This window comes from Drosophila teissieri, chromosome X (assembly GCF_016746235.2).
Source record: "Drosophila teissieri strain GT53w chromosome X, Prin_Dtei_1.1, whole genome shotgun sequence".
NCBI classification, from domain to species: domain Eukaryota; kingdom Metazoa; phylum Arthropoda; class Insecta; order Diptera; family Drosophilidae; genus Drosophila; species Drosophila teissieri.
In genome coordinates this window covers 6408932-6422698 of record NC_053034.1, presented here as the reverse complement: position 1 = coordinate 6422698, position 13767 = coordinate 6408932, and the positions used below count along the sequence as shown (strand labels likewise).

General features: G+C 51.1%; 2 protein-coding genes across 4 annotated transcripts; one reads left to right on the top strand and one right to left on the bottom strand.

Annotated features, from left to right (window-relative positions):
• Nucleotides 1-147: 147 nt before the first annotated feature.
• On the bottom strand, nucleotides 148-3199 carry LOC122625064 (cytochrome P450 4d1). 2 transcript variants are annotated; one of them, XM_043804922.1, is made up of 3 exons: nucleotides 2579-3199; nucleotides 617-1240; nucleotides 148-561 (listed from the first exon to the last, which is right to left on the bottom strand). In XM_043804922.1, exons 1-3 carry the CDS (start codon nucleotides 3114-3116, stop codon nucleotides 212-214), a joined length of 1512 nt encoding a protein of 503 aa, XP_043660857.1. In that variant the 5' UTR covers nucleotides 3117-3199; the 3' UTR covers nucleotides 148-211. The 2 variants fall into 2 exon arrangements, with proteins under 2 accessions (XP_043660857.1, XP_043660855.1); XM_043804920.1 differs by lacking the exon at nucleotides 2579-3199 and adding an exon at nucleotides 1369-1988.
• A 4769-nt stretch (nucleotides 3200-7968) lies between these two features.
• LOC122625066 (cell surface glycoprotein 1) lies at nucleotides 7969-13662 on the top strand. Of its 2 annotated transcripts, XM_043804924.1 has the most exons (4): nucleotides 7969-8306; nucleotides 9401-9592; nucleotides 12155-12451; nucleotides 12510-13662. In XM_043804924.1, the coding sequence occupies exons 2-4, from the start codon at nucleotides 9548-9550 to the stop codon at nucleotides 13308-13310; spliced, it is 1143 nt and encodes a 380-aa protein (XP_043660859.1). In that variant the 5' UTR covers nucleotides 7969-8306; nucleotides 9401-9547; the 3' UTR covers nucleotides 13311-13662. The 2 variants fall into 2 exon arrangements, with proteins under 2 accessions (XP_043660859.1, XP_043660860.1); XM_043804925.1 differs by lacking the exon at nucleotides 9401-9592.
• The last annotated feature ends 105 nt before the right edge of the window (nucleotides 13663-13767 follow it).

Sequence of the window (13767 nt, the reverse complement as noted above, 5' to 3'; positions counted from 1 at the left end):
ATTGCGATAGCGCGAGCTGCACTATCGATAATTATGGCGCAAAATAAAGCGAATGCGCCATCGAGCTATCGACACTAGTCCACATCTATGGCAGTGTGACCATGGCTTGGCTGTTCAGCCCTCATATAAAGCAAACGTTTTGCCGCGAATCGTTAACATTTTTGAATATATTTTCATTTACAAGTGAAGGAATATGATGTGATCTTTTGATTCAGTAGACACGCTCCCGCACCTTGAACATCAAGGGGTCCTTGGTGCGCAGGATGAGCTCGGCAATCAGCACCGGTGGCTCCGAGGAGTCGCCCACAAAGTCCACCTCGTAGTGCCGCAGCACATTGGCCACGATGGCCTTGATCTCCAGCATGGCGAACTTCTGGCCAATGCAGTTGCGCGGTCCGGCCGAGAACGGTATGTACGCGTACGGATTCAGCTTCTCGGCGGTGGTGACCACATCGAACCGTTCCGGCTTGAAGCTATTGGGCTCGCTGAAGAGCTCTTCCCGTCTGCCCAAGTAGAGCGGTGAGATGCCGATATTCGTGCCCGCCGGGATGAGTTTTCCATCTGCATTGGAGAATGGCAAGTTAAGAAGAAGTGTGATTCCCCTCGCAGTACTCACTGATCTCGCAGTCCTCGAGAACCTTACGACCCAGCAGCGGCACAGACGGATACATTCGCAGGGTCTCCTTCACGCACAGGTCGACGTAGTGCAACTTGTTTAGCAGCTCATAGCTCACCGGAGTGCTCTTGTCATTGCCCACCACGGACCGGATCTCCTCGAAGCACTTCTTCTGCGCCTCCGGATGGGTGGCTATGTTGTAGAAGAAGAACATCAGGGCCGAGGATGTGGTGTCGTGGCCCTCGAACATGAAGGTGTCCACTTCCTCGCGGATGTCTAAGTTGCTTAGGGGCCGTTCGTCGACTGTCGACTGCAGGAGGATGTCCAGGAAGGCCATCTTGCGCTTGGCGCCCACGTCGGCGTCCTCATTGCTGCTCTCCTGACCGCTTCCACCGCGTATGAGTTCCTCCCTGCGCTGCACAATGATCTTCTCCGTGAACTGGTGCAGCACGTCCAGGGCCTTCTTCTCCGCCCTCGCCAGTGGGGTCAGCATGTAGGTGAGGTCGAAGCGGTACAGGATGTTGAACATGCGCTTGTGCAACACCATCGATATGGTCTTCACCGCCTGCACGTACTCGGAATCTGCATTCGACTGCGCGTTGATGGAAACACCCATGGCAGTCTCTGGAAAAGAAACCGGAATGCTATCAAAACTTTCATAAAAGACCACACCAATATCCCGATGAAGAGCCCAATCTCCAAAGCACCACCATTTTGTAAATGAAAGCAAAATCAAAGGCCTAGTTCCCTACCGCAGATCGTGTCCATGGTGCAGAGATTGATCCAATCGTAGAGGCTGAAGCCGGAGTCGCCGTGCTTCAAACGATCCTGCTCCATGTTCCGGAGCAGATCCCGCGACCCCTTCTCGAAGACCTCGACGAACTCGTCGAGAATCTTGAAGTGGAAGGCGGGCGTGATAATCTTGCGGCGCTTGTGCCACTTCCTACCGCGGCTGACCAGCAGACCCTCCTTTAGCCAGGGCTCCAGGGCCTTGTACTCGCCCGCCTTGTCGTTGAAGCGCAGCGTGCCCAGCACGACCTCCACGTCTTTGGGATTGGCCATGAGCACGTTCAGCTCGGGTCCCAGCCAGACCTTGAGCACCTGGTCCTTGGAGTACGTCTCCATGAACTCGAAAATCTTCTTTACCATCTCTTGCGGCGGCTTGCCGATGAAATGGTGGCCGTGGCCCACCAGGGGCAGCGCCGGAGGACCCGGCATGTAGCTGATGAGCTCTATCAGCCGCTTGAACTTCAGCTGGTAGATCAGCAGGCCCACGAAGAGGGCGCTGGCCAGGATTGCGCCGATGACCAGGAACATATTTTTCGGATTCCCCTCAATCGCTATTCACCCTTTGAAAGTGGAATAACTACTGATCCGGCCGGTAGCGGGCCGTAGACATGAGAACGGCCACGGACACGGCCAAAAGCGCTGATTATCCCACCCATCGATGCACTGGAACAAATTGCCCCTACTATGGCTTTCGAAATTGAAAAAGGGATTTTCACAGTGCGCTAGATAAACAAACTGCTTGGATGTCTTAGTGAAGCGCATACTGCGACACCACTCCACGCAAAGATTGCCGCAAAGACAGTTGGTTCAAATCCAGGAACACCAGTCCATTTGGTTCGAGTGTAGCTTGGTGTTAATCGCCCTGGGAATATCTAATCGCGCTGTCGAACGCAAGCTTACCACCGAAGCAGTGCGACAAACAATATCTTATCGCAATCGGTAGCCGCTTTTATGGCGGTGAATGGGATTCGGACCTTGGCCCAATGCTTCCAAGAGGTCTCCCCCCCAGATTTCTGGATTCAAATAGGCCACTATTAAAAGCTATGAGTTATTGCGCTCCCAATGGTCGCGTATCATTCACCGCCATTAAAGGAACAACGCACAAGTGAAGAAATGTAGTACTTCAAGTACTAAGTTGGGCCAATCAATCTCAGGGGAGATATCAGTACTCACCGCAAATGGCGTCCAGCGTGCAGAGGTGAATGGCCTCGCCCAGGTTGATCCTCTCCTGGCCCCTGCTTATCCTCAGCCTCAGCTCCTCGACGAGCCGCAGCGACTGCCTGTCGAAGATCTCCACGTAGGGCTCCAGGATGCGGAAGTGGAAGGCCGGGGTGATGATTTTGCGCCGGCGATGCCACTTGCGTCCGGTGCTCACCAGCAGCCCCTCGTTGAGCCAGCGGCCCAGGAAGGAGTACTCCTGCGACTTGGTCAGCAGCTGGCTGTTGCCCAGCACCCGTTCCACGTCGCGGGGATTGAAGAGCATCACGCTGTAGGACGGGCCCAGGAACAGGCCAAAGGTGTCGCCGTGCCGCTCCGCCAGCTCGCCGATCTTGAGGCAGGCCTCCGCCGGAGTGAGCCCCAGAAAGAGATGGGCGTTGCCGAGCAGGGGCAGTGGCAGTGGACCTGGAATCGTCCTCATGTTCCGCAGGAACCGCCGCATCTCCAGGGCGAGGATCCCCAGGAGCAGGACCAGCGCTAGTAGGAGCCACATTTCGCTTCTACCACATCTATGCCGACAACGCTATCAACTGTGGCGACTCCAAGCTAGCTGTGAAATAACCGCCTGATAACACAAGCTGCTCCCAATCAGCAGCTCGGGGCAGTGATGGCATTCCGGCGTTATCAACTGGACGCATCGCAAGGCACTGGCACTGGTGAGTTCGAAAGTTCGCTCAATATTTTTAGCATAGTTCACGGAGGTCTTCTAAGACTACATTATACTACGGAGGCAAGGGATCTGAGGGGCCGTAAACCGATGATGTCTCAGCTTAGAAAGGTTTTTGTTTTGGACATTTTTCGCACTGCTAACGAGATCTCCACTGTTTGGACCATGCACCCGACTTGCACTCGGGAACCTTTGGGGGTCACAGTCTGACTTTCTGATGGGCGATTGCCATTTTGGGGGGAGATAAGCGGAGCCATTCCTTCCGCTCGGAAGAGAGCGGATTCCGGCGGAGATTCTTGGCCGGCGAAACTGATTTTGATTGAGTGGATGGATGTGTGCGAGATCGAGTGTAAACAAACCGTCGGCCACGGCATTCCATTCGGTGTGATTCCAGCGCTGGTTGTTTACATCCTGACCGCTCAGCTCCACCACTCCACTCCACCGCATCCAGGCATCCAGCTCCATTGCCCCTGACGTCACAGTGGCCACATGGCGCATCTATTTCGGGCCAGGTGCGCTATTCTTAGCTATTCTTAGGCCATCCCACTCACATCCCAGCGATGGCAAACAAACAACGATGACGAAGTCGCGATCTTGAAATGCTGCGATTCGTATGGTTGCGGCAGGGGCCCTAGCAAAAGCAACAACTGTTGCGGCATATCCATTGATGAATAATAGGCATCTGTGAGGAGTGCACCATGCCAAAATGGACTATAAATAGGTAATAGGCTGTTTATAGACTGTTTACGTTTGGAGCATACTCTTGGAATATGGGAATCCATAAACGAGCTAATTAACTAGCTGATCACCTAGTTTCCTAGCCATCCTCCCATCACCTCTGGCACTTCTGACCTCTTCTTCTGACGGCCATCAAAATGCAGATGCTGATGCAGCGGCGCATATGAATTTGCTCACACGAATGCACGACGAGCACACAAATTAGAAAATCCCATTCGCCAGCACCCAGTTGACTCATTCCGCAGCCACATCCGCACATGAAGTCCGCATCGGAGTCCGGATCCCAATCGAAAGCACAAGCACACTCGCCCACGGCGTACTAGATAAATCCGTACGAACACAACATACGATTATATGTACATACGTATGTGTGTACACACAAGATCACAACAATGGCAACAACAGGCGTCCTTCGACCATGCCAAATTCCAAAATTCTTGCGTCGCCGCTCGTCGGTCGTCGGTAGTCGGTCGTCGGTCGTCGACATCGACGTCACTTAATCTCGGAGTTCCTCCTGCCCCCCACCGCCACCGGCGTCCCAAAAAGAAGGCGGAACGTAAATATTTACACATGTCTTACAAGTGCTGGCCATTTTTCGATGTCGGATATATGGGCATACAGCTTGTGGGTGTGCGGATGGCGAGGATGAGGATCTCGACGTGCGTTGGAATTTCATTGGCATTCCATTTTCGTTTTGTTTCCAATTTTTGTTTCACTCGAACATTGCGCATTGCTGCCCGGTCGACAGCTCAATGAGGCAGCCAAAGGGTCGCAACCGCAAATCCTTCAAAGGGATCCCACTTTGGATCGAATGCAAAGCTGGGATTGGCTTCCTTTTCTCGACTATATGGCTACTAGAGTAGGTGGATAGTAGAATCCCTGCAGAAATCCCGATCTTGACGAGCTTCAACGGATGGACGGAGCTCTGGAGAGCACTACATCATAACAATAAAAATAATGGCCATTTGGCAGAGGCGCACCATTTGCGTCAACGGCACTTGCCTTCTTGGCATCTAGTACTCGCTCAGAAAATGCCATATACATTATACCATATACCATATATCCATGCTGCGCAGCTATATAATACGAGCTGAATAATACTACAAAATAGCCAAATAACCAGGAACGAAAACCAAGAGACACGTTTATCGCACAACATGTATCTCCACTAGCAATAGCAACTGGAATGCCAAATGTGATAACCTAAATGTGATAACCTCCCTTCTAAACTTCTAAACTTTCATAGTGCCCAGGCTCTTCGGACTGCTAGGATGGTGACCTCTGCTGTTTATGGGTAATGGGTGATGGGTGATGGGTGCTGGGTGACCACAATGCGGGCCAAGTGCCCGTTTATATATAGATCTAAGGGTGAGCCATCGCACCGCGCAGCTGCTGCGCCACAATGCAGGCCCGGACTAATAATACAGCATAACAGCAATGATGAAGCATATGATTGGGCAGACGCAGCGTATGCGCAATTTTCGCTTGCCCGGCATCGCGTATACGCCACCGATCCGAAATTTTCGAAACATTTTCGCAAACAGCGGCAATCGCTGGCCAAATATGTCCAAATATGGCCATATCCGATATTCTATATAAGATACATAGCATTACTTAACCCGGCCGACAATTAAATATTAGCAAGTCCCTCTTTTTCTGCTCGAGAGTGGTCGCAAGTGACATCGCAGCGCCAAACTGTCGGATGAGTCACTCGCATCCCGAATATCCGAATATCCGCATATAGTGGCGGCTCACTTTGGCGTTTCCACTTGGCTATTCTCGCAACTAACCAAAATACAACTAATTGTTTGAACTACACATTATTGCGCCCCACATTATTGGCCACCAGTTCCCAGCTGCGGGAATCGCCAGTGATTCAAAGTGCCTGCTTCCTTCGCGGCTTTCTAGGCACTTGGTAACAAAGAAGACGCTGGTTACCTGCGAATCAGAACCAGAACCAGTTGAGCGGGAGGAGTAGAGTTGGAGGTCAGCACAGATACAGATCCGTAACTCAGGCGAGGCGACTGCAGTGAGAAGTGCAATTGACTCTTCGTTACTGAGGCCCAAATGCAGCTGTCAGCACGCTGGCAGATCTTTCAAATAATTTATGCTAACCGTTTGGCGATCGCTTGGTCATTTGGTCACTTGGTCGTTTGGTCTCTTCTGGTTTCCTCGGCTGCAACAGGAAATGGCTCAGGCGAACGCATTTTCATTCATGAGTAGATGTTATTTATGTGCTGGCCGCTGCCAAACCAGGCACCCCGATCTCGGCATACTCGGTGTGGTCAGTGCCTGGTCTCTGTGGTCAAGGAAGGTCTACCCCGCTTGCGCCCCTCCCAGCCACACACCACACACCACACAGCACACACGTGCATTGCAGTGCATAATATACATATAATTGCCACCGAAATCGCGTCGCCATGCACTTGTGGCTGTCAGCCAAACATGCAACAATAACAAGCGGGCACACAGCCACGGAAAGTGATGGACCGCGGGACACCCATTGCACCACTGAACCACTGAACCACTGCACCACTGAACCCACCTCATCCCTAGCTGAATTCTTGGCCACTTCCCTCGAAAACCACACGAAACACATATCGTTTGCATATGCATCCTGACCCACTGGACGAGCATACCCCGTCGTGAGCACACGAATACCCAGCATTGAATGCGAACAATGCAGTCGAATTTGTTTAATTAGCGGAATAGACCCGTATATAGACCCGAAGATTGGCGGGCCGGGTGGACCAAGTCCATAGCCAAATCCCAATCCAAATCCCAATCCCAATCCCAATCCCAGTCCCACTGACAAGCCAAGGCAGCTGGGCACGCGCATTGCGACGCCACTCTGGCACGCTGGCACTCTGAGACTCTGGCCAAGAGATTCTGGGACTCTGGTATTCGGAGATTCTGGCATCCTGAGATTCTGCGCTTCTGGGTCCAGCGATCTCGGGCTAGGACCTGGTTAACCCATCTGCACTGCGACACTTGAATGGCGTCCAAAATTCCGCCCGACGATCAGCGCGTTACATGAGCCCTCGATCGGAAGGGGAGCCAACCCATCAGCCATCCGCCATCAGCATATCGTTAGATGACCAGTCTATTTTGGGCACAGTGCGGCTTGCCAAGGGGGGGCGGGGGAGCGGGCCACTGCGACCGCTTCCGGTTTTCCCAAGAGCATTACGAACGGCACGAGCGTGCGATGCATCGCCGGTTCGATTTTCACTTCTTACTGCTCACTTCTCACTTCTCACTTCTTAGCGGTTCCCACACGCCGCAACACTGCGCGATAATGTGTGCGGCCATCAAGCTGGGGTTTCTCAGCCCTCCTCTCTTGTCTTTCATTAAGATCCATGTGCATGTCCATGGCCATTTAAGCCATTCGATGATTCTTGGTCAGGTGAATGGGTATCAGTTTCAGTGGCTCGATCTTTTCACTAGCTTTTCCCGCAGTGTAGCTCGCTTCGTGCGCTCTTCTTGGCAGCAAATAGTTTGGGAATGGGCATCTGTGCTGCGGTCAAGTCCGGACCCTCTGGCCAGCGGAGCGCGCCGCCCGCTGCTGATTGGCGAGTGACCCCCGTTCCGGACTTGGTGTCTGCGTGGTAAGCCCAAGTACCCAAGTACCCAAGTAGCTCCGGGCTTTCAGCTCTGGGAGTTCGCCGACTGGGCGCCTGGGAAACGAACGACGCCAAGAACGGTCTAAATTTAAAGGAAGGCGCGAGAGCGAGAGCGCTTTCCCAGAGAGCGGCAACACAAAGCAGAAAGGCTGAATGGCTAAAAGTGGGAAAATCGGGAAATCGGAAAATCAGAAATTCAGAAAAGCGGCTGCTCCGCCTCTGTGTGTGCCTGTGTGCCTGTGTGTGTGCGTGTGTGTGTGAGTGGCCGAGTGTGTGTGCCATCGCCGCTATAAAAAGAAACTGCGATCGCGTTCGGCGCTCACTTTTGGTCGCAGCAAGCAAACGGCGTGTACCCGCAAGAGAAATATAAGCTAATAAGATAAAGATATATACCACAACGCCGATCCGATCCGATCCCAAGTCAAGTTGCCCCGCAGGCAATCAATCACACAGTATCGCCCGGTCGAGAAACCTTTTTCTTGTTTTTTTTTCCGTTGTAAAATCAAAAAAAGAAACGTTCTCGAAACGTGTGCATTTTGCATTGTGAGTGGATCGAGTCGATAATCGGACATTTTGGAAGCCCGCCTCGTCGAGGAATTCCAGCCAGCCAAAAGAATCAGCATCAAGAGCAGCTACATCCGAAAACCCCAAGAAAAAAGTGAGTGTTAACTAACAAAGCCAAACTTCCGCTCAGTGTATGCAGCAGTGATCCCGAAACCGCTGGATATTTGACAACCATATTGGGTGCAGTCTACACAGATCAAATAGAAATCGATTCCGCACTTTAGTAGCTCACTTCTTGTTCTGTGAGGTAGAGACAGGGAAAAGCTTAGCATAGTATGTATAGAATATAATTGTGCCCTGGAATATTAACCATATGGGAGCAGTTTAGATCTTGACCTGTATGCATTTGAGGCCCAATTGGCAGTAATCTTGTCAAGCGTCTTTACAGGCTATTTAGATCTTAAGTGGGCCGTAGTTTCTGTTTCCTGTGGCTGATCTCTGAGCCGAAACACTTGCATATATGTACCTATATGTATGTACATGTGGATACATATGTACGATGTGCGTAGCAGATAGTTGGTAACTCAAACTCGCTGGAAATCAGAGGTTAATGCACAGCAATTTCCAGTTAATTCCGAGTGGGAAAAACGGCAAATGGGCACGAATCCGAATTCCGGTTCATCTTTTGGGGTCGCACTCGTATACTTTATTCGTATTCGTATTCGTTTTCGTCTGCTGTGCGGCTTTGGTGCGAGTGGTTGGGTGCGAGGGGCGCTCAAGAGTTCACGCCTAACGGCCTTTGGCGCTCTGTTTTGACTTGCTTCTGCTTCTGCTTCTGTTTTTGTTTTTCCCCCTTCTTTCCTTGCTCGTTCTGCTTTCTGTTTTCCGTTTTCTGTTTTTTGTTTTCACTTCCCACCGCCCATCATCGCCATAGCCCCCTCTCCCTCTGCTCGCCACTCCGCCTGGGAGGGAGTCACTCCGCTGACACCCGGAGCCACACACCTCCAACAGCTCCATTGAGGTCTGGGTCTGGGTCTGGGTTTGGGCTTAAGTCTGGGTCTGGGTCACAATGGGTATCAATGGGCATGGTGCTGTGGGGCTGTTTGGCAATTCGCTACGAAGGCATCCGCAATGGGCGCACACATTTCGTTTCCATTGTTATGAATGTTGTTTGTTGCTAAATTTAATTGGTTTTCATTCCCATCGCCGGGGCCGTTGTGTCCAACTCTTTTCTCTTTCCGTTTGCAGGCAAAAGTGTTGCGAACTGCGGATTGAAATCCAAATAGCGAAGAGCGACCAGCGATCCCCCCTCTTTCCGGACCCAGTCGCGCATCCGCCAATCTGCAAGATCCCAGCCAGAGCCCGGAGCCCAATCCATCCAAGCCGAGTGCAGCCATGACGGACGTATCGCATGAACTGGGCGCCCTGCGCTTCGTGGTGGTGAGTTGCTATTTCACATAGTTCATATTTCTAGCCCTCGCCTAGTAACTACCACGTTCCCAAAGATCCATCGTTTTTGTGTTAAGTGAGTGTAAGTGTAGAGTACAAGCTGTTTACCGATCCTCCTACGAGGAGCATCAAATACGAATGTAGGCAGCTGCAAAAAGTGCCGAATGGCAGAGAAAACACTAGAGCCCGAAAATAAAAAGGGATTTGGATTAAGATTTGAGAAATGTTTGGAATGCCGCACTGGTGGGCACTATAAAAAGATCGCGCCGATTCTCCGCTCGCACATCTCGTGCGACAAATGGCCGAAAATTATTTATGCGCAAAAACCACAGAAATGCGTGAGGAGCCAGAACAAAGCCGCAAAAAAAATAGAGTGTAGAATGCCAGCCACTGGGGAACAGCAGGCAATAAATGCAAGGGGAAGAGGGGCGCGGGGGAAATGCCTGGACAGCCATGGCGATGGGGTACATTGTGATGATATAAGGAATGCTTGGCAAACAAAAGGCGGAGGCGGAGGCGGACGGGAAAGAGTCTTCTTTTTATCGAAATTAGTTACTGTATTTGTTTTAATTTGTCGCCACATGAGTTGCCAAAACACACACAACACACCCCCACTTTGCGCCAGCGAAATCAGAGGAACCGAGCACCGAAGGCTTTCGCACCGCAAAAAGATCAAAACACGGAAAAATTCTTGGCAATGACCATCGAAATAGCAATGCTGAATATGCACAGATACCCCATCTCCGCCCCCGTCCGTCCATTTGTCCGTTCGTCCGCCTGTCTGTCCGCCTGTCCGTCCGTATAGATGTAGGGGCTATATGCCACATCTATATAGATGGCTGTATGGCCACAGCTGTGGAAATAGAATGCGCAGACTTACCGAGAGTGACAACGGCGCCGACAAATAGATCCGTGCGACCGAGCAGCACGTAACCACCAACTCGGACGGACCCGGCCAGCTGCAGCTGAAAATTGCTGTCCACAATCACGGCAATATCGGTTTCAGGTCTATGCGCTCCTAGTAACGATCATTGACTAGCAACGATCCTTAGGTTTGCACACACCAGCTGTATGTGTCGTCATTGTTGCGAAGTAATCAGCAGTTGCTCCATTCGAAGTATTAAATCGATTTGTGGCTTTAACTATGCAGAAATCTCGACTTGAAGTCTCCCACAATTGTTGAATAATTTCGCATGTGAGCATGGATTTTTCGGTCGTTGGCCTTTCGCAGTGCACTTGCAATTGCGTTTGGTGGATCGGCGGACCTTGGGTGCCACATAGACTCGGTTTTTATCGCCCCCAACTGGAGAAGCGACTTCCCAGCACTTTCGAAGCTGATTTCCACGGACGGGTTTCTAGCGTTTTCCCAGACTTTCTCCGCTGCGTGGAAAACAAACTCAAACTCAAACCCAAACCCAAACCCAGCGGCCGAACAGCTAAATAGCCGAGAAACCAAGTTGCCAAGTTCTGGCCGCTTTTCATTCATCGTTGGACTTATTTTTAAACGATTGGCCCCGTGTGATATGAATGAATTTCGCCTGATTGACGAATTTTTGGATATTGATCAAAGAGACAAATTCGGAACGTCATTGCCGCAGTTGCCAAAACGGCGGGTTATATAAACGCCAGCCGAGAGTCAATAAGATCACCCAACACCCAACACCCCCCGCCCACCGCCGCATCCATTCAAGTGTCCATGGGCAACTCGATCGAGGGGCTCCACTCCTCTGGCGGCCCATAAATAATAAGCATATAGAATAAACAACAGCTAGTGGTGCGAATTGGCCGCGAAGGTCATTCCTGTTTTCTTTTGACTTCTGTGAATACTGTGGAAGTGGGCACGTACATACGTATATACTTGGCTAAATGTGTGTTTTTAGTTGCTCGTCAAAGAGTGCCGTGCCGCCACGCCCCTTCCCGCCACGATTCGCCCCGCCCCCACAGTGCGCCTTTTTCCGCAGGGGCTTTTATTTATGACCACGACATTTGCGCATTCCTTCGGTGCCGCTGGCGTGGCTCATGGCGCGGGAATTTTGCACTTATTAGATGAAAAATTACAGAAAATGTAAGACCGCTGTTATTTAATTGCGCCAATTAATTTTGCCGCGAGAACTTGTAGGAGCAAGTTGTAGAATTTGAAAGCCATTAATTGCCCGCCCAGTGGGTGGGTTGGCAACGCGAGATCCACTGCTTACACTTGGGTGTATTGATTGAAATGTGACTTGGGAAGACTAATCCTATTCAATTAACATCAATTTGGCACCTTTGAATGAAGCTTGTGGAAGAGTAGTTTCTCACTGCTGATTCGATTTGGTTGTACACTTTTCATTGAGTGACTTATTTGTTATCTCTATTGATAACACCTGCTGATGTAAGTTTTTGAATTACCCGCCCTGACAATGAGTTGGCAACGCGTCCAACTAACAGGAGGGGCAGTAAGGGGAGACCGCAGCCTGGGTGGCAACGCTGCCGTTTAAAAGTAGTTTGGCTTCCTTTCTTGAAAAACCAGTTTAAGTCCCCTTTAAAGCCATTTGTGTTCTTCAATACTTGCAGGATTCGCCGCTGTCCTCTAAAGTGGCCATGTTCAACAACCAGGCCACGCAGCACAAGCAGTCGCAGCTGCTGAATCCATTTTCCCAGGACGGACGCGCCGCCTCGCCAAAACCCACTTTCTCGAAGGATCAGTATGGAAAACCACTGGCCGGCAGCCTCACAGAGATGCGTGGCCAGAAGGCCAACATCCACGTGATGAAGGAGATGCTGGAGCTGTGCCAAATCATCAATTCGGAGGGCTACGACGTCAAGGACGAGCCCACTATGCGCGTGATCCCTTTCGGCGAACTCTTCAATGTGAGTTTCCTATATTTCGCATAAACATATCTCTTAATTGGTTCCTTCTCCTCTGCAGATCTACAACTACATATCCGACAAGGTGGTGGGCATCCTGCTGCGAGCCCGCAAACACAAGTTGGTAGACTTCGAGGGCGAGATGTTGTACCAGCGGCGGGACGATGATGTGCCCGTCTTTCTGCTGAAGCCCATCAAGGAAATACGCAGCGAGATGGAGGCCAAGATTGAAGACATCAAGAGGGCGGCTAGTCCGGCGCCTCCGCAGTCCACCTCGGTGCTGATGGATCGCAGTGCTCACGAGCAGAAACTTAAGTCGAGGACTCCCTCGCCGGCCGTGGGCAAGTCCGCCAAGTCCAAGTCAGCGTCGCCGGCACCCAAGTGTCCGGCACCTGTTCCCGCTCCTGCTGCAGAAGTCACGCCTGTGGCAGCGCCCACAACTTCTGCAGAACCTGCTCCTGTGGCACAGCCCACTCCGGCAGCAGTTCCTGCTCCGTCTACAGAGCCCACACCGGCAACAGCTCCTGCACCTGTGGAAGCTCCTGCTTCCAGTACGGTTGAGAGCGAGCCAGCTAAGACAGAGGTGCCCGAACCAGCGCCCGTGGCTGTGATAGTCACAGAAGCACCATCTACAGAAGAAACCACACCAATTATCAGCGAACAACAGGCGGAGGAGGCAGCCGCTGCAGTTGCACCGGCAGCACCGGCAGCACCTGCTGATGACTTGCCCACAATTGTGATCGAAGCCACCGCCGAGTTTGTGCGCACCGTCAGCGTGGAGCAGCTGGCGCCCAGTCCCGCAACAACCAGCGAGTCCACGCCAGACCAATTCCAATCCCAACCAGAGTCGACGCCCGCTTAAGGCGGGAAAGGGGATTTGATAGCTGGGAAGGAATGAACATCCCTTTGAATCGTTTAAAAGGAACTCTCGCAACTACTAAAGCGGCAGCTTTAAATTGCAGTAGTTTAGTTTACGGCGTACTTAGTTTAATTTACAATTAGAGCAACACAACACTGAAGACAGAAACGAGAGTAACTTTTTATTTATTATGATTACTTGTATATTATTAACGGACGACCAAAGGAGCCAGTTTCCTCAATTTGTTAACCATTACTCTATGGAAATGAACTAAGGTTTTCCGCTCACAAAGTTGGGAACGTGAAAAGCAATATAATACTAATATAATAAATACACGTACATAGACACAATATAAGCAAGTGCTGTTTTTCTAGTTTCAAAACATTTGGAGCATTTGGTTTCATTTCTAACTAATTTACGCATTTTCAAAATGATTTTGAATTGGTTTCACTACCTGAAG